A 22,605-nucleotide genomic window follows, 5' to 3' on the forward strand; every position below is an offset into this window, starting at 1 on the left:
CTTCATATCCTCCTCATCCTTTCTTCTTCACAAGTTTATCGTAACGGAATCAAAAACCTCACTTTGAGGGGCTTTTACTTTTTAAGGTTTGGGTAATCAAAGAAATAAAATGACTGGGAGTTGTCTGTATAAATATAGTGGGTGTGCTACCGCAGAGTTGATATCCTGTTCACAACCGAAATGGACGCCGTTGCGTTAGCACGTCACGAATCTCTAAGTCAACTAGTAATTTGTTCGTTGTTTGTTTTAGGAGCCATTCACTACTAATATCTCGCGCTCTCCTTCCAATACTGTTAGCACCAGATTATATACTGTTTTGCTGAACTTTGCTTATCCGTGCAGTGCGTTCGGAACACTCTTAAAAGTCCTGGAAGAGATGTACGCATATTCACTGGAAAAAGCCGCGGGAACGTTTCCATACTCAAAATGTTGAAAACTTTTTTAGAATTCTTCTATAAGATATCTAATAATAGAGGACAACACCACACATTGCTTTTTTATTCATGATAATTCAATAAAGAAGTGGTCCACAAACGTCAATGCCGCGTGGGTACTTATTCAGTCAAACTTACAAAGGTGTCAATAAAAGTCTAGGGTTACAAAGCTTACAATACAATTGTTATCGATCAGACTCTCGTTACTAAACGCCATTCATTCAACACGAAATATAAATATTTCAGCGCACAATCCGGTGTGTAACTTATGATTATTACAATCTATTATGCTCGCGGACATTGTAATAAAGTGGCCATTGTGTCCTGTGAATATTTATAATTCGAGAAAAAGTGTAAGATTTATGGCAAATCTTTGAATTTTAATGAGAACTGCCTCGATATTTATCTATTTATTAATAAATAATATTGGCCATACGATTGCCACTTTTTAAGGCGCTATTCATTAGCAATAACTGGTCATGCTGAGTGAACGCTTAGCCACCGCGAGTGTATCTTAATGAAATGTGGAGATGCGATTCAGATATATTTTTTCATAGCCTGTAATTAATATCTTTTTCCTACGAGATTTGTGAAATATCTTATTGATTAGTGGCGGCAATCGACAATGACAAAATATGTGACATGATCGGCACGTTACGTGACTGACTCGTTACATGTAGGCCTGTCCAGCCAGTTCCCCGGCGAGGCTATAAAATGAAAATAGAAAGAAAACATGGCTTACATATGGTCTTGTGATATATAGTTTCCTGTCAGCAAGGTGCTTTAATAGTGTCAAATTTATTATCGGTATGTTCCTCCTAATGATCAACAAGTCGAAATTGTTGCCAGGAAATCGAAGGTAGTGATAGTGGTGGTGGTAGTTTGTCTTAATCACTAATTTACATTCAAATTAACTTTTTTATTTCTTGTGATGTGAATACAATAAAAACAGAATGGGCAATGTCTGTGCATGCAGATGCTGACTATTGGGGCCCCAATTTGGAAAAATCGATTCATCTAGAAATGATCAAACAGAAACATTTTCAATGATACAAGTCTATAAACTTTTCTCATTTTACTTCATTTTTATATTCATTTCGAAACGATTGTGTCTATCCGGATTCCAGGAAATTATGTTGATTTCGAAGGTTTGTTTAAATTGCTATTGCTTTTTTCCTCTATCGAAATTGTAGATTTATTTTCAGTGATTATTTCAAGTCTTGACTAAGGAGACGATTTATAGAATGTTTTATGAATTTAATTTCGGATAGTTTTAGATCTTTTGTTCTAAGCCAGTATCAAATTCAAATCGAGTGAGGACGATAAAATTTATTGACAGCTGGGAGGAGTTCCTGGCTTGATATTTATGTGCTAATAAAGTGTACATACGCTTGTGCGAACGAGAGAAATGAATGATTAAAATAAGTTTAACTGCATTTAGTTGAATAACTAAAGAACAAAAGAAAATTATAGAAACGGAATTTTGAAGTGAAGCAATGCAAGGAGTGCAAATGCTGTGTGAATTAATGAAGAATTGCTACACCGAATTGGGTTCATCTGGCCACGTAATTCTTAACGCAACCGAAAGAGTGCTTTGTTCATAATTCCGCCATAAACATGCATTTATTATGCTTCCACTAACATGCCCATCATGCATTTAACTCCATTTCAACTCATAATATAATTTGTCAACTCTTCTCCTACAATACCAGCATGGCGGCCATTAGCAACATTTTATCGTGAATTCACCTCATTAAAACCGCAAACCTATGCTACTCAACACTATTTAGTCATACTCCATTAGAAGATAATTAATGAGAATCTCAAGGGAAGCCAATAGCTAATTAGGCCCATTATAAATCAAGAGTACGAAATAATTAAGTTAGTCAAGATGAGTGCGACGGTGGCAGAAATCACCAAGCTAGGGAAGGATCTAAGCGAATAGACTACGGCAGAATATATGCACACAAATCGGTAGCAACGTCAGAGGGTATCAGCAGCTACTCTAATTTACATATGATAAGTACAGAATATGATGAGTTGGAAGCAACCAGCGTGACGTACTAACGTGTAGCGGTATGACTATGAATTCGTCAATTCCGCCTCCAAGGTGACAAAGTTGCAGCCCCTTCTTCGAAAATATTTCAATGTAAGAAAATTCAATTCCCTAAACGTTTATTGAGTAATTTCGTTACTAATGATTGGTTACGGCGCAAAACATTTCTGCCGGAGGTGTAATTAACTGAAATTAATTAAAGTACACTATAATTTGCTTAGGCCTAATGAGCTGGTTTCCTTATTTTTGACTGCCTCCTAGCAGTGACTTGTATGAATGAAAAGCGCTTTCTTGGTTGGAGATGGCAAGGTGTTGCCAGTAAAAATTGAATGTATTCATTCATTGAATTACTGAATGAGAATAATTAGCAGTTTTTCTAATTTGAGACACACGTCAGGAAACCAGGCGCTTGAAGGATCAATGATTTTGTAATTCTCCCATATAATAATTTGAGGTGACAAATATACTTCTTTGCGGGCTTTTTCATATGGATTTATATAACGAACAGGGTCTCTATTCCAAAAAATTGATTTTGGTGATCTTCGTTGACAATTTGATTGCTGAGGTAATTGAGTGTCTTTCTTTCTCATTTTCTGGATTCAAATTCAGATTACATCGTGGATTGACATAGCCCTCTTACCGTATCTCAACAAAAGGAAACAAATATCCTACACGGACTTCTTACGGGGTATCATTGTTCCTTATAATCTTTCAAAAAATCTAGACGGCGTACTCGGTGGGCTAGTCATCGTGAAAGAAAGAAAGGGGAAGCCCCCCTCCGAAGAAGATATGTTCATAGCGTCTTCTACTATGTAAGTTCGTTGTCTGAATGGCCAAATTAAGCCATAGTAAAATCAGCATCTTGAATGCTAGATGCTTCATGCTTATTTCGCAATATTTTACACTAAATCTAAATAAATGTTAAAATCGAAAAGAATGGATTACTGGGCAATCTATTTCCACCGCGATTCAAACAGCGTAGGTTGAAATGCTAAAATCCACTATTAAACTCTAAGCAGCTCCTTTTCTAGCATTTCAAAGCAAAGCTAACTAGGAACAACAACTCTTGCAAATTTGTCCCAAAGGCTAAACGCTTTATAATCAATACCACCTCGGAAAGGGGGCAAGGAGAGTCGAAATGAGCAATGCGATGGTCTTTCAATTTTCTTCTTCTCCTGTACATGAGCAGTTCTTTTATATATATCTCCAAAATCTCTTCAACTCTTGGCAACAACTTATTATCACCGTACTCTAACTTGAGACAAACTTGAACGAAGAAACCATCATCATTAACGGAGCAAGCAACCTTAACAAGGGACTCCAGATATCCTACCTATGATCCAAGGTCAACCAATTCAATATCCCTAAAAGCTGTCTGGTGTCCTGGCCTACGCCATCGCTTCATCTGAGGTAGGGTCTGCGACATCTAGATATTGCCTTTGTACACTTTCCGGGCTAGATAGTCCCCCTCCCCATATGGATTAACTTAAGATTCTTGGGAGGATTCTTCTTTCGAACGTAGCGAAGAGTTAGCAATATTTCTTGCTTAGAACCCAGGTCTCCAAGGAATATATGAGGACTGGCAAAATCATTGTCTTGTACAGTAAGGCCTTTGCCCATGCGTTGATAATTTCGTAAACTAAAATAGGCCCCCTTGACTGCCAGCAACCGTGAGCGGATTTCCTGATCGTAGCTGTTATCGGTTGTGATTTTAGACCCTACATAGGATAAATTATCAATGGCCTCAAAGTTGTAACTTAAACCCATTTGTCTTCCAGACACTATAAAAAAACTATAGAGTGGGTAATCTACAATAGATTATTCCCGTGGTGGGCAGTGTGGACTCCGTAAAGCTAGATAAACTATTGGAGCTATCAAATTAGTTATAGTAATATGGTTCACGGAAAGGGTAGTACCAGCAAATTTGCATGGTGTTGACCCTGGAAGTGAGAAATATTATAAATTAATTCGGTTTAGAACCTAATAGGGAAACTCCCGGTAACGATTGGCGTTCACACCTATTACGCTACTATTGTCGATAGCTATTTAGCAGACTGGCAAACCTTAGGATTGCGCTATTTTGGCAAGTGCTCCACGGAATATAAGAGAGCAAAACGATGTAGTTAATCTTCCCCTACCTGAGGTGGCTACAGTGATAGACTACGATGACATCATAGTACTTGTGGTGTGCGCAAAACATTATGAGGATATTAACTTTATTCATGCGGAGCAATCATTACTTTTAAAGAGGAAAAACGGAAGCGGTTCTCACCACCAAGCGCTGTAAGAGAATTTATGCTTTTATTAGAATTCGAGGGACGCGGTGGTCGAGATGGTCGCGGGTCAACCTCTCGAACACGATACCCTGTATTCGAATCCTGGTCGTCTTGGATGTTTGTGTTCGTATTCGTGCTGTCCCGCCGCTGTTGGTTTATCACCTGGACAGCATTAATTATAATGAAACTGAAGCACTGTGTCATTGAAACCTAATAACTGTGTGGATGCCCTACACTGCACAAAAGGAACGTCAGGAGAAATATATTAGTATTGGAATCATTTCCTAATCGAGCATCAAATGTTTGAAACTCCTAACAGTATTCGTTTTGAGAATGAAGGGGGTCCTAAGTCCGCATCAACTTAATGCAGGACCGGACCAATTGAGGAGCAACTTACTCCTTCTTTTCTGGTCCACGGACCCCTCGCTTTTTTAAAAAAAGTCAAGCGACGACGGCTTTACGGTTTCTTACCAGGGCAGAGGCAAATCGTCAGACGCTGCCTCACCTCTGCCCTGGGAACAGCGTGACCGTAGCGGCTCGCAGATGTTGAGCCCTCCTTTATATAATTTGAATTATGCCTACGAATTATACCACCAGGACCAGGAAAGAGGGAGTAAGTTGCTCCTCAATTGGTCCGGTCCTGCATTAAGTTGATGCGGACTTAGGACCCCCTTCATTCTCAAAACGAATATTTCAGCCCTGGCCAGCTTTGGTCAATAAGGCGGATTTGCGCTCAATATATGATAATTCGTAGGCATGTCGTGTTTTACGAATTATATAAAGGAGCATTCAACATCTGCGAGCCGCTACGGTCACGCTGCTCCCAGGGCAGAGGTGAGGCAGCGTCTGACGATTTGCCTCTGCCCTGGTAAGAAACCGTAAAGCCGTCGTCGCTTGACTTTTTTTCCTAACAGTAGCAAAACTCAATTTCAAAAAACAGATGTGCTTATGGCAAATTTCCGAAGCTGTTGGGCTTGACCTTATGTTATGCAACTCCAATTTGGGAAAGGCGCTTCGAAATGAATGCGGTTTATTGAAGATGGTATCATGGATGTGTTGATCCCTCAGGACCATGTCAGGTGATGCATTCATCATACAAGAAATAATGCCAATTAACATATTGGCGGACGAAACGGCACGCATAGGCAACATGAAGTCAAGCTCTCTTTGATTGCGGACGAACAATGCCGAAAAGGAGAAACTTGTGGATAAATAGAAACAGCGTTAGGAACGTCAAAAAAGGGCGATGTTCACAGAGACTGATCACACTATCTGCGAGTGGTTGGAGATACGACATACGGAATTTAATTATAATCTCATCCAGTTTCTTACGATCCTTGGAGGATACAGCCAGCACCTCTACCGAATGTAGCTCCCTCTCACATTATAAAGCCTATTTTGACGGATTTTTCAAATTTTTTTTTATTTCAGCGAAAAGAATTAATTAAAATTCAATCGAATTTCGATATCATTTTAGTCATAATTAGGAAAACTTTTCAGAATTTTTTTGAATGCTAGTAATGTTGACTAAAGATGTGCATGTCGCTACCCCAACTTTTATCTGAAACCAAAAAGGTTCTAATTTTAGATTATTAACTTACTTTGTAAGAATAAGAACCTCATTTCAAGTGTAAATAATGAAAGTTAAAAATATTGCAGCTGTTATATATGGTTTCCCTTCATCCCTTCGTGGGGTGTAGCACGTAAACCACACCTACGTGCCATCGATGGCAGTTAACTGAAATGCTCTTCAACTCCCCCAAAACTTCCCAAGACGTTCGCACTCATCCTCTACTGTCCTGCGCCAAGTGCCTTTAGTGCGACCCACTCGGCGGCCATCTTGGGAAAGTGGATTCGACTGTGTGGCGAAGCCCGCAATGCAATTGCCGTCTTCCGATAACAGTGCATATGAGTGCCAGGCCTGTGCGGCAACCAAATTTCTCGTTTGAGGTAATGTCAGGGAAGCGTACTCCGATGATACGACGCAGACAAGTATTGACGAAAGCTTGAAGCTTTTGGGTAACAGTGGAGTTCACCAATATTCTGATAGACGGCTGTGTCAAGATCCACGATAAGTATTTATAAATGCGTTATTTAAATAAGGCTACAGGATTACATAATTATTTAAATAAGGCTACAGGATACATAATAAGGCTACATAAGTACATAAGCTGACTATCACCTGAGTCCACACCCGATAAGCACTCAATTCTAAGCTCATAAAATCTAAAGGAATGTGAATTTCACTTTGATATTTATGCAATGTATTCTGGGATAGTTAACGATCTAGGCAATATCTTCAAATGCGGTTTCCACCCTTAAATTGGTCAATTCATCTGCTTGTCCATACTTTAACCCCGGAGAATTCGAAGCAAGTATCCCTCCAACTGCTGAAACCAAGCTAAATTAAGTTAGCTGCGCCACGTGCTGAAGTACTACATCGAATGGTCTTTCCATGAAATAGGGAGAATTCAGGGAGCTTTCAGTGGATAAAAATCCCACACTGTCGTGACCAAGTCACATCCCTTACCGAAGAATGCGACACAATATTTAGAGCACTTCTTAACCCTTTTTTACTTATCAATTTATTTGCAACTGCTCTGCATGCTCAAGAAGGGAGAAATTACATTATGGATGTCCGGGTCCTGCGAAAGCTGCCATCATGTACACAAAGTAATGAACTGTTTTAGATCAGATAGGGGCAATATTTATATTTTCGCTTATTATTTTGAAGTTAGCCGCTTCGAAATATCATACTAGATTCCAAAGAGCTCAGTTGAAGACTCTAGTTAATACTTTAACATGGCTGTAGCACGGCCAAGAAAACCAAGAAAAGAGCTTGATGTTACCATGGCTTTTGGCTGCAAAACTGAAGTTACGACTAGCTTGATGCCGAGAGCCAAGTTGAGATTTAGGAGAGAGCATCCATCATTCATTTTCGTGAAAAAGTTTTTGTAATTAGTGACGGAATAAATGTAATGCGAATCTGCATGTTTTCTACACTTTCGGCAAGGTCTGACTTGAAGACTTCATACACAACAGCAATTACACCGCTTTTATGGCGAATAAACTAAACAGTGCAACCATCCGTATTCTAGTTAAGTCTCATTCCTATAAACTTCCTATAACCTATCCAGTCGACTCACTTAGAAAAAAACAGTATGATGTTTTTCTCTTGACTTGATATAAGATAGCGGTGAATTTTAAATGATGGTTGGAAGTATTTCTATTACAAGGTTTTAATCGAATATGTTCCAGAGTCTATGTCAGGCGTGTTAAATTTTTCCTATGTGAAAATTTACTAAACACAAAGTTTTCAATTCTTTCAAATTTGTAAATATATATGCACCAGGAACGTCAATGTGAGCATCTGCCGGTCTCAGCATTTTCGTCAACTGCATAAATTCTCATAATAACAGTTTCATATTGTTAGTGGCCGTACAATCGAAAAATGAAATCTTGTTGTAATTTATACATTCGACAGGTCCTTTTTGGACCTCTCTTTTTCCACATGCGATTCTGATCTATGTCATTCCATGTCAAATTCTATTTTCTTGACGCAAGATGACATGCGTTGTCTCTGCCCAAAGTGCGTGTAGTTGTTGTATCCCTTGTACGACTTAAGGCAGACCAGATAGCCAGGTCCGATTTCGAGTGTATCGCGGTTTTATCATCGTTGCCGTCGTTTCCTTTAAAATACCGCGAATTCAATACAAGAATAAGAACGAAACATATACCCACATTATAAGAGTTGTTGCTGATAAAAAATGTATCAATTCTTCGGTTGCTTTTGCCTGCATTTTCAATTTGATACGAATATTCGGGGCATGTTTGGATTTTTAATTCGGTAAGGGGACACGATGCCCGAAATTGGGTTTGGATGATTAAATATCCAGTTTAGTTGCTTCGTAAGTTTTGTATCAATGATTCGCACCAAACTAAAGCCGAACGTTCATTTTGTTCACTTCTGAAAGACAGAGCAGATATACTGAACACTATTCTTGGCCCTTCGTTACCTAGATAGTCCAGAGTAACTACCTGAAAAGTCCTAAGTGGAACTCTAGCATGATCCAGCTTAATTTCCTCTCAAAACTAACGAAAAGAACAGAAGGTGTGCTGATATCAACTCGCATAAGGCGTGTGGTGCGAAAACATGCTCTCAGCACAGCAGACCATCGTTGGAATGTAAAATTTGTGGATGTATCTTAAGCTTGAGCGCAAAGGAAAAAAGTTAAATCGTTTTGATGTTGAACGAATCAATTAAATATTGATACGGAAGTAACTCGTCTATGTTGCTGACATGACTGTTTTTGTTCTCAAGTTTTCGTGCTGATACACGACATTCGCAACTTTGGTTTTGGTTTTAGGTGTCAATTATTCCTTCTGTCTGGAATTTCTGCAGTTCCAGCTCTTTGTTTGCTCCATTACAACTTTCGTGATACTTGTAGGACACCCGCCCATCTTTCCACGTTCAAAGGCCACAAATTTTGGTAACTCAATACTTTTGTCTCTTGTTCTTTGACATCAAAGCGTAGACATGTAAAACGAGCAACTTGTAGCATTTCCGTTTCACCTTACCAACGACTTCCAAACCTACAACTCATCCTCTTGCCTCCGTGAATCCTATCCGCTATGTCTATCTGTCTGACTGTTTGTTTGTCTGCCTCGGTAATACGTTTTATCCGACGAAATGTGAAGACTTATCATCCGTCCATGGGGCAGGAATGCTCCAACGTTTGATACACAAGAAAATTTGTGTAAGTTACACCAAATCATGTTCTCAGTATCACATTACGAGCGTTACTTCGATTTCGACCACGTCCAACTGTCGATATGTCAGCATTTTGATGTTGCTACCTTTTCAAATTAATTGCTTTGTGTTAATATTCAGACAGTGCGGTAAGCAAGTGTTGCCATTTATTTAATGCTAGTGTAAGCTGAGATGGAATTTAAATCTTATTATATATTACTTACGACCTGTTAGCAGTTTTCCCATTACAAATTGAAAGGAATTCACTTTAACATGAAAGTGAAAGAGCGTTGGATGGCTGGCGGAACGACAGCAGGAATTAATGCAAAAGTTGTAATGAACAGCGACCGGTAATGTGTGGATTGTTTTTGTTATGGAACTATATTTTATCTCAACATCAGGCACACCTGAGAGAATTTGCGTATCTTTCGTATTAATTGTAAACAGATGAGATACGAAATTGTCTCTGCCACATTCCCTTCATCAATGGAAATGGGTTCAGAGAAAAACATATTGGAACAATATTGATAAATGTAGTATTCCAATCTTCCGTCTGCGACTGGCTCCGTAATTTCTGTACCAACGGTAATATCTCTGCCATCTACATATCAGCCGTTAATTGTTTTATTTGTTAATTTTCCTTTTAATCGAGCCGACCCCGCTTGTGAACGGGACAAAGGCTGAAGAAAAAGAAGAAGTTAATTTCCCTTTTAATATTACGGAATATTAGGGAACATTATTATTCTGCGAAAATTGTATATCTATAACCTAAGCTCATAATCACTGAAAAGCAACTTAAGCTTCGTCGGTTAATTCTTTAAAAATGTAGCCAATGCGAACATATACGAGGTCTGATCAAAAAGTTCCAGGACTTTCACAAGAACTCTTTATTACAAATGTTTACAATTGTTCTAATATATCCCCTTTAAAATAACCCCCTTGGGAGCGCCCCCCACTGGTGTTTCCACGATTCCATGCATCAGGAAACTCTGTTTGGTTGATACTCTTCAGCTATTCCAGCGTTTTTTTCCTTGATCTCCTCTATCATCTGAAACCGCAATCCTTCATTTTACTTCACTTACTTACACTTCATTATACAGGTCAGGAGAATAGGGTGGTTGAGGAAGGGTTGTGATTGAGTTTTTGGCAAAAAACTCACGAATGGGGAACGCAATATGACAAAGCGCGTTGTCGTCGTGGAGAAATCCACTCGTCTGTTGCCCACAATTCTGGCCTCTGGCCGACGAATCTTTTCGTGTAAAGTTCCCAGGATTTGGGAGTATGGATCACGATTGATTTTCTCACCTTGTGGGAGGAATTCGTGATGGGTGACACCCTTTGAATCGAAGAAAACAGTGAGCATCATTTGAACGATTGATCCACTGGGACGACCGCATCTTGGCTTCCACGTCACATGTGATGATGGTTTTCAAGAAGTTTCCGTTAGCATTGGCCATTTCCAAGAGCTACTGACAAACCTTCAGGCGACGCGTTTTTTGATCCTCTGTCATTAGTCGTGGAACGAACTTGGCTGCAACCCTTCTCATCTCTAAAATTATGGTCAAAATTTCCTGACATAACCCAAATGAAATGTCACACTTCTCTGCCATCTCTCTAAACGTCAAATAACGGTTGGAACGCACAAGGGCATTCACTTTGGCCACATGAAAGTCGATAATTGAGGTTGAAGGCCTTCCTGAACGAGGGCCACCTTCGGTTGATGTTCTGCCACTCTTGAACCCTTTAAGCCACTCGTGACACCATCAACAACCCATCAGTTCATCACCAGAAGCTTGCTGCAGCATTTAAAAAGTTTCCGTGAAGGACTTGCCCTATTTTACGTAAACATAACGTCTTTCACGTCTAAAACAAAAAACGCAGAGTACGAAAAACAGATTTCTCAGAAAGGTTCCCGCTAAAAAAAAGCGTCGAACCAGCTCTCAACGTTATCGTGAAGGCGCACAATTTAAAAAGTCCTGGAACTTTTTGATCGCATTTCGTACTTTGAAGTTTAGCAATCTACACCTATAATATATAAGTGGGTAAGCAAATTGACCGTCCTATCTGACTGTAGTCAACGAAGAGGACAATGCAATCTTAAAAACAAAAAAATGTAGCGAAAGGTAACTGTCAGGATCGGCAGAATAATTCGAGTACTCTGGATACTTCCCCACATACTACACCAGAAATTCCTGTGTCTAAGTACCATGATACATTGGGAGGAAGCTGAAATCCAAATGTGGTGAAATCGCCGAAGATTGTCTAAATGAACAGAACTTAAAAATCATCATCATCATCAACGGCGCAACAACCGGTATCCGGTCTAGGCCTGCCTTAATAAGGAACTCCAGACATCCCGGTTTTGCGCCGAGGTCCACCAATTCGATATCCCTAAAAGCTGTCTGGCGTCCTGGCCCACGCCATCGCTCCATCTTAGGCAGGGTCTGCCTCGTCTTCTTTTCCTACCATAGATATTGCCCTTATAGACTTTCCGGGTGGGATCATCTTCATCCATACGGATTAAGTGACCCACCCACCGTAACCTATTGAGCCGGATTTTATCCACAACCGGACGGTCATGGTATCGCTCATAGATTTCGTCATTGTGTAGGCTACGGAATCGTCCATCCTCATGTAGGGGGCCAAAAATTCTTCGGAGGATTCTTCTCTCGAACGCGGCCAAGAGTTCGCAATTTTTCTTGCTAAGAACCCAAGTTTCCGAGGAATACATGAGGACTGGCAAGATCATAGTCTTGTACAGTAAGAGCTTTGACCCTATGGTGAGACGTTTCGAGCGGAACAGTCTTTGTAAGCTGAAGTAGGCTCTGTTGGCTGACAACAACCGTGCGCGGATTTCATCATCGTAGTTGTTATCGGTTGTGATTTTCGACCCTAGATAGGAGAAATTGTCAACGGTTTCAAAGTTGTATTCCCCTATCCTTATTCTTGTTCGTGCTTGTGTTTGACCAGTGCGGTTTGATGTTGTTGGTTGATTCGTCTTCGGTGCTGACGTTGCCACCATGTATTTTGTCTTGCCTTCATTGATGTGCAGCCCAAGATCTCGCGCCGCCTGCTCGATTTGGATGAAGGCAGTTTGAACGTCTCGGGTGGTTCTTCCCATGATGTCGATATCGTCAGCATAGGCCAGTAGTTGGGTGGACTTGAAGAGGATCGTACCTCTTGCATTCACCTCAGCATCACGGATCACCTTCTCGAGGGCCAGGTTAAAGAGGACGCATGATAGCGCATCCCCTTGTCGTAGACCGTTGTTGATGTCGAATGGTCTTGAGAGTGATCCTGCTGCTTTTATCTGGCCTCGCACATTGGTCAGGGTCAGCCTAGTCAGTCTTATTAATTTCGTCGGGATACCGAATTCTCTCATGGCCGTGTACAGTTTTACCCTGGCTATGCTATCATAGGCGGCTTTAAAGTCGATGAACAGATGGTGCAACTGTTGTCCATATTCCAACAGTTTTTCCATCGCCTGCCGCAGAGAGAAAATCTGATCTGTTGCTGATTTGCCTGGAGTGAAGCCTCTTTGGTATGGGCCAATGATGTTCTGGGCGTATGGGGCTATCCGGCCTAGCAAGATAGTGGAGAATATCTTATAGATGGTACTCAGCAACGTGATACCTCTATAATTGCTGCACTGTGTGATATCTCCCTTTTTATGTATGAGACAGATTATGCCTCGCTGCCAATCGTCAGGCATTGATTCGCTGTCCCATACCTTGAGCACAAGTTGATGAACCACTTGGTGTAACTGGTCGCCTCCATATTTAACCAATTCGGCTGTAATTCCATCGGCTCCTGGCGACTTATGATTTTTTAGCCGATGAATTGCACGGACTGTTTCTCCTAAACTTGGTGGTGGCAGTATTTGTCCGTCGTCTTCAGTTGGCGGGACCTCCAACTCGCCGATGTTCTGGTTGTTCAGTAGCTCATCAAAGTACTCAACCCATCGCTCTAATATGCCCATTCTGTCGGAAATCAGATTTCCCTCTTTGTCTCGGCAGGATGAGCATCGAGGTGTATAAGGCTTCATCCTGCTGACTTGTTGGTAAAACTTCCGCGCCTGATGCGGTTGCTCCCTGTACTTTTCTAGTTCACAGACTTGTTGGTTCTCCCAGGCTTCCTTTTTCCGTCTGTGAAGTCGCTTCTCCGCTCGACGGAGTTCGTGATAAGTCTCTGCGCGTGCCCGCGTTCTTTGAGAATGCAACATTACTCGGTATGCGGCATTCTTCCGTTCCGTTGTTAGCTTACATTCATCGTCAAACCAGCCGTTCCGACTCCTTTTGCGGCTGGGGCCAAGTATATTTGTGGCCGTATCCATGATAACGTTCTTCAGGTGGTTGTGAAGATCATTAGTTGATGCTTCATCTCCAGGTCCTCTATTGACTGCGGTTATTGCGGCATCCATTTCCCTCTTATAGGTGTCGCGGAGGGTTGTGTTGTGGATGGCTTCAGTGTTCACTCTCACCTGATTGTCAGAAGGGATTCTAGGTGGTATTGTTATTCGAGCTCGGAGCACCATGCCAACGAGATAGTGATCCGAGTCTATATTGGCCCCCCTATATGTTCTGACATTCATCAAGGCTGAGAGGTGGCGGCGTTCGATCAACACGTGGTCAATTTGGTTGAAAGTGGTCCCGTCTGGAGAGGCCCACGTATGTTTGTGGACCGCTTTCCGCGCAAACCAGGTACTTCCAACAACCATTTCGTGTGACCTTGCTAATTGAATAGTCCGCAGTCCGTTATCATTTGTTTTTTCGTGTAAGCTATGGGAGCCAACGTATCGCCTGAATACGGGCTCCTTCCCTACTTGGCTGTTAAAATCCCCAAGTATGATTTTGATATCATATCTGGGGCAGGCTTCGAGGGCTCTTTCTACTGCCTCGTAGAAGGTATCCTTCTCCGACTCTGCAGTCTCCTCTGTAGGGGCGTGAACGTTTATGAGGCTTATATTTCTAAACTTGCCTCGCAAGCGCAGAGTGCATAGCCGTTCGCTTATACTTTCAAAGCCGATAACAGCAGGTTTCATTTTTTGGCTGACTAAGAAACCTACTCCGAGCACATGGTTTACTGGATGGCCGCTATAATATATGGTGTAGTGGCTCTTCTCCAGGAAACCGGTCCCTGTCCATCGCATCTCTTGCAACGCTGTTACATCAGCCCTATATTGGGACAGGGTATCGGCTAGCTGCTTATCAGCTTCATCTCTGTACAGGGAGCGCACGTTCCATGAGAAAATGCGCAAATCTTAAAAACTTAAAAAGCAGGAACAAAAATAGAACGCACTGGCTGGGGTACTTGAATGACGCAGTAGAGAAGGAACATGCAAATTGATACGCTAGATGGGGATTTAAAAGCCTCGACATTGCACCCACATCAGGCATTCGATAGAGCCAAATGGCGGAGCCGATCACGACAAAGGCTGAAGAAAAAGAAGAAGAAGAAGGAACATGCACATCCGATACTCCAATCAATCCGTTGAGGAGCGGCTTCTCCCTCCCTAAGTAAACATGATTCCAAGTGGGAGTTAGGAAGAAAACGAATGGAAGAGATTCTCAAAACAGCGAGGCGTTAATACAAGGGACTCATATAAATGTGTGACCAGTTACTATCGTCAGTAAAACTTAAATCAAATAGTAAAATCAGTTAAAGAGATAATTAAGTATAGTTGGAGTTACTGCAATATGCTAAATCCTATCTGATTTTACTTGGTGACAGGTCGGGTATGTAATTGCATCCAATGTACGCTAACTAGTGGTATCTTCACCGGAAAGACAGAGGGACTCGCAAGTCTCATTCGGAAAAGGCGCACTGATATTTGCACCTTACAAGAAACCCAATGGTTTGGCGACAATAGCTGCGGCATAGAATGCAAATGCGGTAAAAATGGCTATATACTCGTCTATCTTCGTAGCCCACACACTTCTTTGACGATTTGGTTCCTGTCCAATAATGGAATAAAACTGAATTTTTAACGACCGATCCTAATGAAACAGGCACTATCACTGTCAGTGGTAGTGACCTGCCCGGAACTCAGTGATTTAAATATCTCGAGTCAATGCTGCCAGCCAATAGAAGACGTTATAAAATTGCATTAGCACGCATTAGCTCAACCTGGATGAAGTGGCGGTCTACAATTGGTATTCTTTGTGATCGACGTATCAACAAACGTCTCAAATTTAAAATTTACTGCAGTGTCAGCTGCCCCTTCTTTATGCTTCTGATTGTTGGCCGACTATAAAAGATAATGAACGGCGTTTGGCGGTAATAGGGTGGAGATGTTGCGTTGGACTTCTGGCGTGCACGCCTTGACCACATTTAAAATGAGGATATCCGCGATTGATATGTTGTTGCACCGGTATACTTCAATGTTATGGTTACGTAATTCGCGCTAAGGAGAATTCGTTTGCCAAGATTGGTCTGAAAATCGAAGTCGATAAAAAGCGACAAATGGGCCGATTGAAGCAACGGTGGTTTAACACGCTGGATAGGGATTTGGAAGCCTCGCGACTGCATCCATATCAGATCTTCGAAAGAACAAAATGACGTAACCGATCACGACACCCCGACGTCGCTTGTGAACGGAACAAAAGCTAAAAAAAAAAAAAGTGTTAAGAAGTGCAATTAATTCGCGGCCGAGACATGGATTCTGAAGGCCTCACCAAATTCATATTCCCCTACGGAAATCATGCTCTTCACTTTAAGTGTAAAGCTTCATGTTTACAGGAGAATACAGTCACTACCATAATGCAAGGAATTGGTACTGATTGCAGCCGGTGTGTCGACGGCACTGCTGCTTAATTTTATCAGAAAACGGGAGAGGAAGATTCAGGAGAAGAAAACTTCAGCCACAGGTTCTTGCCTGTCAGAACTTTCTTTTCTGCTTCTATCAGGAAAAGTAGAAGCAAGTGGAATTGGTGACGTGAACAAAGCGGGTCTAATGCCAGCATGTAGAAATGATCCACGCAACCGAGTTACTGTGAACCTGGGAAAGCTCCCATCCGATGTCAGCGGAAGATACTGTGAAAAACGCGAATCCGCTTGGGAATGAAGACTCCAGCAAATGAATCGAACTTCGACGAGGGCGAGAAGTAGAGGAGTAAGCTGGTACTCCAGTGGGACATGGGACGCAGTAGACTCTTCAATTAACGACAGTTTTCATATTAGACTATATTTATATCTACCAGCATAATGGTTAATCATATTAGCTTGCAACATGCCAAAGCCTCTTCCTACCTACTACTAGGTAGGCGTTTCTGATTGAAGAGCTATGGAATAGGTTTACCAAATCTGTGGGATCGGATCAGTAAAGGGGGCCATGATCTTCTTCGATGAAAGATTCTCAAAAATTATAGTCTCCTCTGCTAACTTACCCCCACCCACGCTATGGAACTATGGTAGACTATGTAGAATAAACTGGCTTTGCATTTTTAATATCTTATGATGCGAAAGCTGAACATATTTGTTGGGTAAGTAGCAAACGCAATCTTAGAGGAATGAAGCTAATTGACTTTATCACTTTAGGTGGTCTCATAACCGCCAGCATAGAGTACGTCCCTAAGTTCGTGGGGTCAAGAAGAAAAGTAATTGTCTTAACAATATGGGCTTCAATTTTGTTATAGTTGATTACAGACTGGTGGGTGTAAGACAAAAACTCATCTTCAGATTACTGTTGCTTAGAATTTATTCTGACTATTGCAAGCAAACAGACAGTAAAAGGAGGACGGAAAGGTAGAAAAACGGACTGAACAAAGTTCAATGAACTTTTTGACACAAAGTGAAGCTTGCTAGGCGACCAACGAGAATTTTGTCCTATCACTCAAGGCAAACAAGGTAAAGTGCTTCCCTGATTAAACTGCGAAAACTCAGGAAATGAACCAGATGAAATTTGCTTGTAAAAGCTATAAGAATGGAAACTGGTTAAACTTTGTGAATTCATAGGGTGAAAACAAGAGGCTCATACAACTTTCGAAGCGAAATTCCTTTAGATCCTATTATGAGACACTGGAAGCCCTTAAAAGGAATGAGGCGGCCAAGTTCGACCCTCTTTGAAAATCGGATGGAACTTTCACGAACTCCAGAGTAGAGTCTTTACAGACTCTCTTGGAAGTGGGAGTGAGGTTTATTGGGAAAAATTATGGTATTAAAAATGTAATAAAAGGCCACTAAATGGTACTTTTTAAGGAGCGCACTGAGGATTAAGCGAAAAGAAAAGATGTTCACCTCTCTTGTTGTTGTATTTTGTGTCATCCTATGTTGTGTTATCACGTATGTGACGTAATGTGACTGTCAATATTGTTGGTAGAATGCAAAAAATTATTTTAGGAGAGCAAAAGTTGAAGAGCGGCATCTAAACACGCAGGATAATGTTACCAGTTCAACTTTTTCACATTTTGTCATTCAGCAAAAAGTGATATTGCCAAATATTAACTTCGCGACGGTTTCTATTGAAAAATACTAAAAAGTGCTTACAACTTACTAAAAAAGGTGAACTTAAAAAGGTGGTAAAAATTTAACATTTGACGGATGTAATTCGCAATTTCTGCAAACATTTCAACACGCAAATATTGTAAGGGAAATTGGAGAGGTGGTTACGAATGAGAGCTGTTATAACGTTCTTTGAACACTTCAAAGACACCTGATAGGGAATTACTTCTTAGAAATATTTTCGCTTGCTTGCTTGCTCTAGACTACGTACCTACCTCTTAGCAGAAGCTTGAGGTAGTTTTCATAAGCTTGAGGCAGTTTTCAATTCAAATTCAAACAGCTTCAGACGGATAAGCTTAACATCTTTTTCGCTGAAATGTGTGGATTGATTGGCTAAACGTCACATTCACGAGAAGGCACTAAGGTGGCAACCAAAAATAAGCGTAGTTTCAAAGAGAAAGGGCATAATTCTGAAAGGCGAGTACGGGATGCGGGTGTTAGCGGCTATGTTGGTATTATATTTTGTCGAGATTTTGGAACGCTGTGTAAAATAAACAACGCGTCGTTGATTTGAGTGACTGTTGTTGCCTCAGGCATCTTCAGATATGAAAGGTTTTGTATATTGCTTTTATAAGCAATGTACCTAGCTCGAAATGTTTATGGATTTAGTTTATCAGAACTACTACTGACAAGTTTAACCTATTATAACTCTATTGATAATTGTTCGATTTTCACCAAACTTGACAGTATCATGCTCTGTAGTATGGGCTATATTATCAAATATATCAAAAGTTTATGAGTCTAGGACAGACTTGAGAGTGGGCTCTCAGGCAATTTTTATAAAATATTTATTTGAACAGGTATCGGTATGGAGAATATTGTGCAGCCTAGACACCATCGGAATGAACCAGCATTTTTCATTTCAAATATTAGGGTGACTGAGAACGGGTCCTTAAAGTAACTAATCCAATCCTGAAACTCTACCAGATAATATTTGTCTCTCCTATCATGCGGAAGCGGAATCTACGGAACATTTTCTATCCGAGTGCACTGACGCATCAGGCATCAAATCCAACAGCGGAAATCATGCGATACACAATCAAATCCAGGATATTCGGTTAGTGAGTACAATGGACCATTAGGTTTGGTCGATAAGGTTCTAGTTTATTTACTTCTAATTTATTGGTCGACGCATGGGTAAAAGGCTTATTTGTTTGAAGTTGATGATTTTTATTAAAGCAACAAAGTTTCCAGGAAAAATATTTCCATACACTAGGTCTATAAAATATTCAGTATTTGTTTGCTTGAAATATGGCACCATAACCATTTGAAGTTATATTAAGAACTGCACAGGTTGGCATAATATATTCATAACCCTTAAAAGCACAACAAGTCATACTATTCCATGAAACAATAGAACCTTCGAATATGAGTAGAAACCAGCAAATATCAATTTACATTCATAAAATTTTAATGAAACGGGATCACAATTCAGACAGGAGTTATGATCTGGAGAACGAAAAATGTAATGTATGGAGGCAATCTGGCCATAAAATTTATAACATGAAAGGCTAATGTTATGCGCGTACAATGAACGGGTACAATACAGAGCATTCGTAGGACTAAATATGTACTCCGTCATATGAGTCTATATCTCAAAAGCACATCCGCAGAGTTTCTGTAATCCCAAGGTTTGCTTCTCATTTTAATGGCACAAAATGCCCTCTCGAATGCTCCCAGCAGAATCCTTTTCTTCCCGCTCTCCGTCTAATCAGTCAGTTTCGAGTATTTTAATGAGTTTTCATCGTTGTCATCATTTTTGTGACATTTTTCCGATAAGTTGCTCTGGCGCTCACCCTTGAGATTGAATTATTCAATAATTCGTACTGAGAAAAAATGGAAAAGCATTGATAGTCTGCAGCAGTGGTATCAGAACAAACGACGTAAGCAACAACAACACCAACAGCAGACGTCTACTTATCATCGTATCGTTGAAGTATATTTATGGGGAAACGAAGCGAAAAAAGAGCTGGAAAGATAGAAACTTACCATCGAACATTCAGGCCGTTGCTGACATATCGACTCCTTAATGGCGAACTGAAATTAGAGAAAAAGAAAACAGAAATAATGAAAATTCGTAAAAAATGCGAAAGAGAAATCAAATTATTATTGCATTTTATAAATGTATATATACGAAAATTTCAAAATGAATCTTTTAACGTCGGGAAAGATTGAAGTTTCTAGACTTCTTCGCCTTTCGAATATCTAAATGATTGACGAGCTCGATCGTTAGGCCGACTGGGTAATTTGGCTGCTCTTTTTATTTTGGGCGGAACTATGGGTCGCAAGCTGACGAAAGCATTTAGAAAGTAATTTGCACCAGTTCCTCTAGTTGACTAAATGATTCTAAGAACTCTAAATATGTATTACCAGCTTCGGAATGTACCGGTGAAAAATGTTCTGCGTCATGATCTCAGCCTCGCTGGAAAAGCGCGAGCTAATTCTAGAACTCCCTGCTGAAATATGTTCGAGCAAGAATCTTTCGCAGCAGGGTAATAACCTGCGTCGGAAGTCACAAGAAAAGGAAATTCTAGGCACAAAGCTTAACAAAATGAATGTTTTTTTATCACATCTCGTCCGACTGTAATCTGGATGACCCGAATTATTGCTGAAATTCCAGATCGAGAACACCGCTCCCAGCCGTCGCACAAATGTAGAGTAACAGTTAATACATTTTCCTGGCTTCAAAGCGAAAAAGAAATGATACATTTTTAAATGAATGTAATTTGTCTTCAATGGAGGCACATGCGGACGGCGTCAATCTGACTTTTGGCCCCTTTTTCATTTACATTTCATAGATTCGCAGATGAAACTCTCCCATTCGTAGCATTTTTCAATGCCATTAATGAGAAGTAAATTTGTTATCAAGATTCATCATTTAAATGGTGCTAAGTGAATACGTGTCGAGTGTGGAAAATGATTTATGTACACACTGAACAGAACGTCCGAACGAGAATGAGTGAGTGATGAAAGATAGCTGTATGATGTGATTCGTACAGCGTTATATGTGGGTAATCACTGAGGGAAATGCTACAAAATGAAAGTCCACCTGACCACAAGATGAGGGTAATCAGTAACTTATGACTGCAGTTTTCGATAACATAAATCACTATCTCTAAATAATTGATGGCAAGCATAATTTACAATTATATTGAAATTATGGTTACAATTTCACTGTGATTGTCTATTGTCGATTTAATTGAAGAATCTGATGATAGTAAAGAAAGTATTGTTGTAAAATTTCAAATTTATAGACCAAATAAATCTGCGGTTTAGCGGTGGGCCTTGTAATATATAACATATTATTGTACTTTCAGGTCAATTCGGTTGGGAAGCTGATTGTGAAATGGAAATGAGGACAATAGGCTCAGAAGGCAACGAGCCCGTTACTCATCATCTTTGCTCAACTGCTGCGGCTGCATCTTCTTTCTGTCTTTGAAGTGGTTTTTACACATAGAATTAATAGAAATTTGTTGTTCAAAATGACTGAAATCGAGATGCGATTACGCGGAATCTGCAGCCTCTATAAAGTATCCTAAATTAACGAAGATACAGGACCTGGACGGAAAAGTTCTATTATTTTTTAATGTTCACAGGTGATTATCCTAAAAAGATGCAGTTGCACCAGATTGCCAAAAAACCGCCCCCATTTCTCCGCCCATATTCCCACGAAAGAACCGTAAAATATTACTGTGCGGGGAAGGATCTGATCTACATCAGGATGCTTAAATTAAACGTGAGTCGCACTTTGCGGGCTTGGAACTTCTTTTGTATCTTGCGTTTGCCGCGCTCCAATTTACTTTAGACCTCACGTTCTCCTTCACGAAGTTATAGTGTCCGAAATCTTTCCACCGTTGTTGTCGACGGTGAAGATGGTGCACTCCATTCGTTAGGAGATTCAGCGATCATTCCCAGGATGACAAACACTTCCTCACCCGATGTTGTGCTATATGGGTTGAGCTCACCCTCTTCTGATTCACAATGTTGACTAATACTCCTAACCAGACAAGAGTCGCATACAGTAGGATAAATGTCACCGACCATCCTTGTTAGAGATTAATTAACCTTTGTAGCTTTCTCTCGCACATATGTAGTTCCAGTGCCTTCCTCCAGGGAATCTCTTGTTGCGAATTGCAATTTTTTGAGCAAAAGCCATGAGCTGGAAACTTGATTTTTGCCAACTTATCTTGTTCATTACAACCTTGTAGGCAGCGCCCTACGTTTTCGTGTATATTTCAAGGTACAGTTGCCTGCAGCCGTTTATTTCTCATAGAATTTTTTAGGTTTGTTTTAAAAATCTCCGCATTCTTCCAGCTTTTGGTATTACGACTTCCCTTTTCCTGAGCGACAATGTTATCTCCTTCGCAAATGCGATGAATTCCGCATTTAAATTTCTGGGTTCCTCCTGTATTCGAACAAAATGCCTATGTGCTGGCACAGCTGGTTCGCCTTTTCCATTGCTGTTCCTATCGGGTGATGTCTTCCCCTCAAAAGTCGCATTTCAATTACCCCAAATTATAAGGAAAGGTTAAACCAGCCACATCAAAGATACTACTACGGTTATGGAACGAACTTGTATCACTTTCGTTT

The 22,605-nt window shown here is 40.5% G+C and overlaps 1 protein-coding gene across 2 annotated transcripts in view; it reads right to left on the reverse strand.

Moving 5' to 3' along the window:
* LOC119657104 overlaps window positions 1–22,605 on the reverse strand; it is a 126,535-nt gene that overhangs the window by 54,658 nt on the left and 49,272 nt on the right. For both annotated transcript variants that reach the window (XM_038063860.1, XM_038063861.1), the window contains exon 2: window positions 20,005–20,052. In XM_038063860.1, coding sequence (XP_037919788.1) covers window positions 20,005–20,052 — 48 coding nt within the window. The remainder of the gene's footprint in view (window positions 1–20,004; window positions 20,053–22,605) is intronic.

Source organism: Hermetia illucens, chromosome 5 (assembly GCF_905115235.1).
Source record: "Hermetia illucens chromosome 5, iHerIll2.2.curated.20191125, whole genome shotgun sequence".
Taxonomy (NCBI): domain Eukaryota; kingdom Metazoa; phylum Arthropoda; class Insecta; order Diptera; family Stratiomyidae; genus Hermetia; species Hermetia illucens.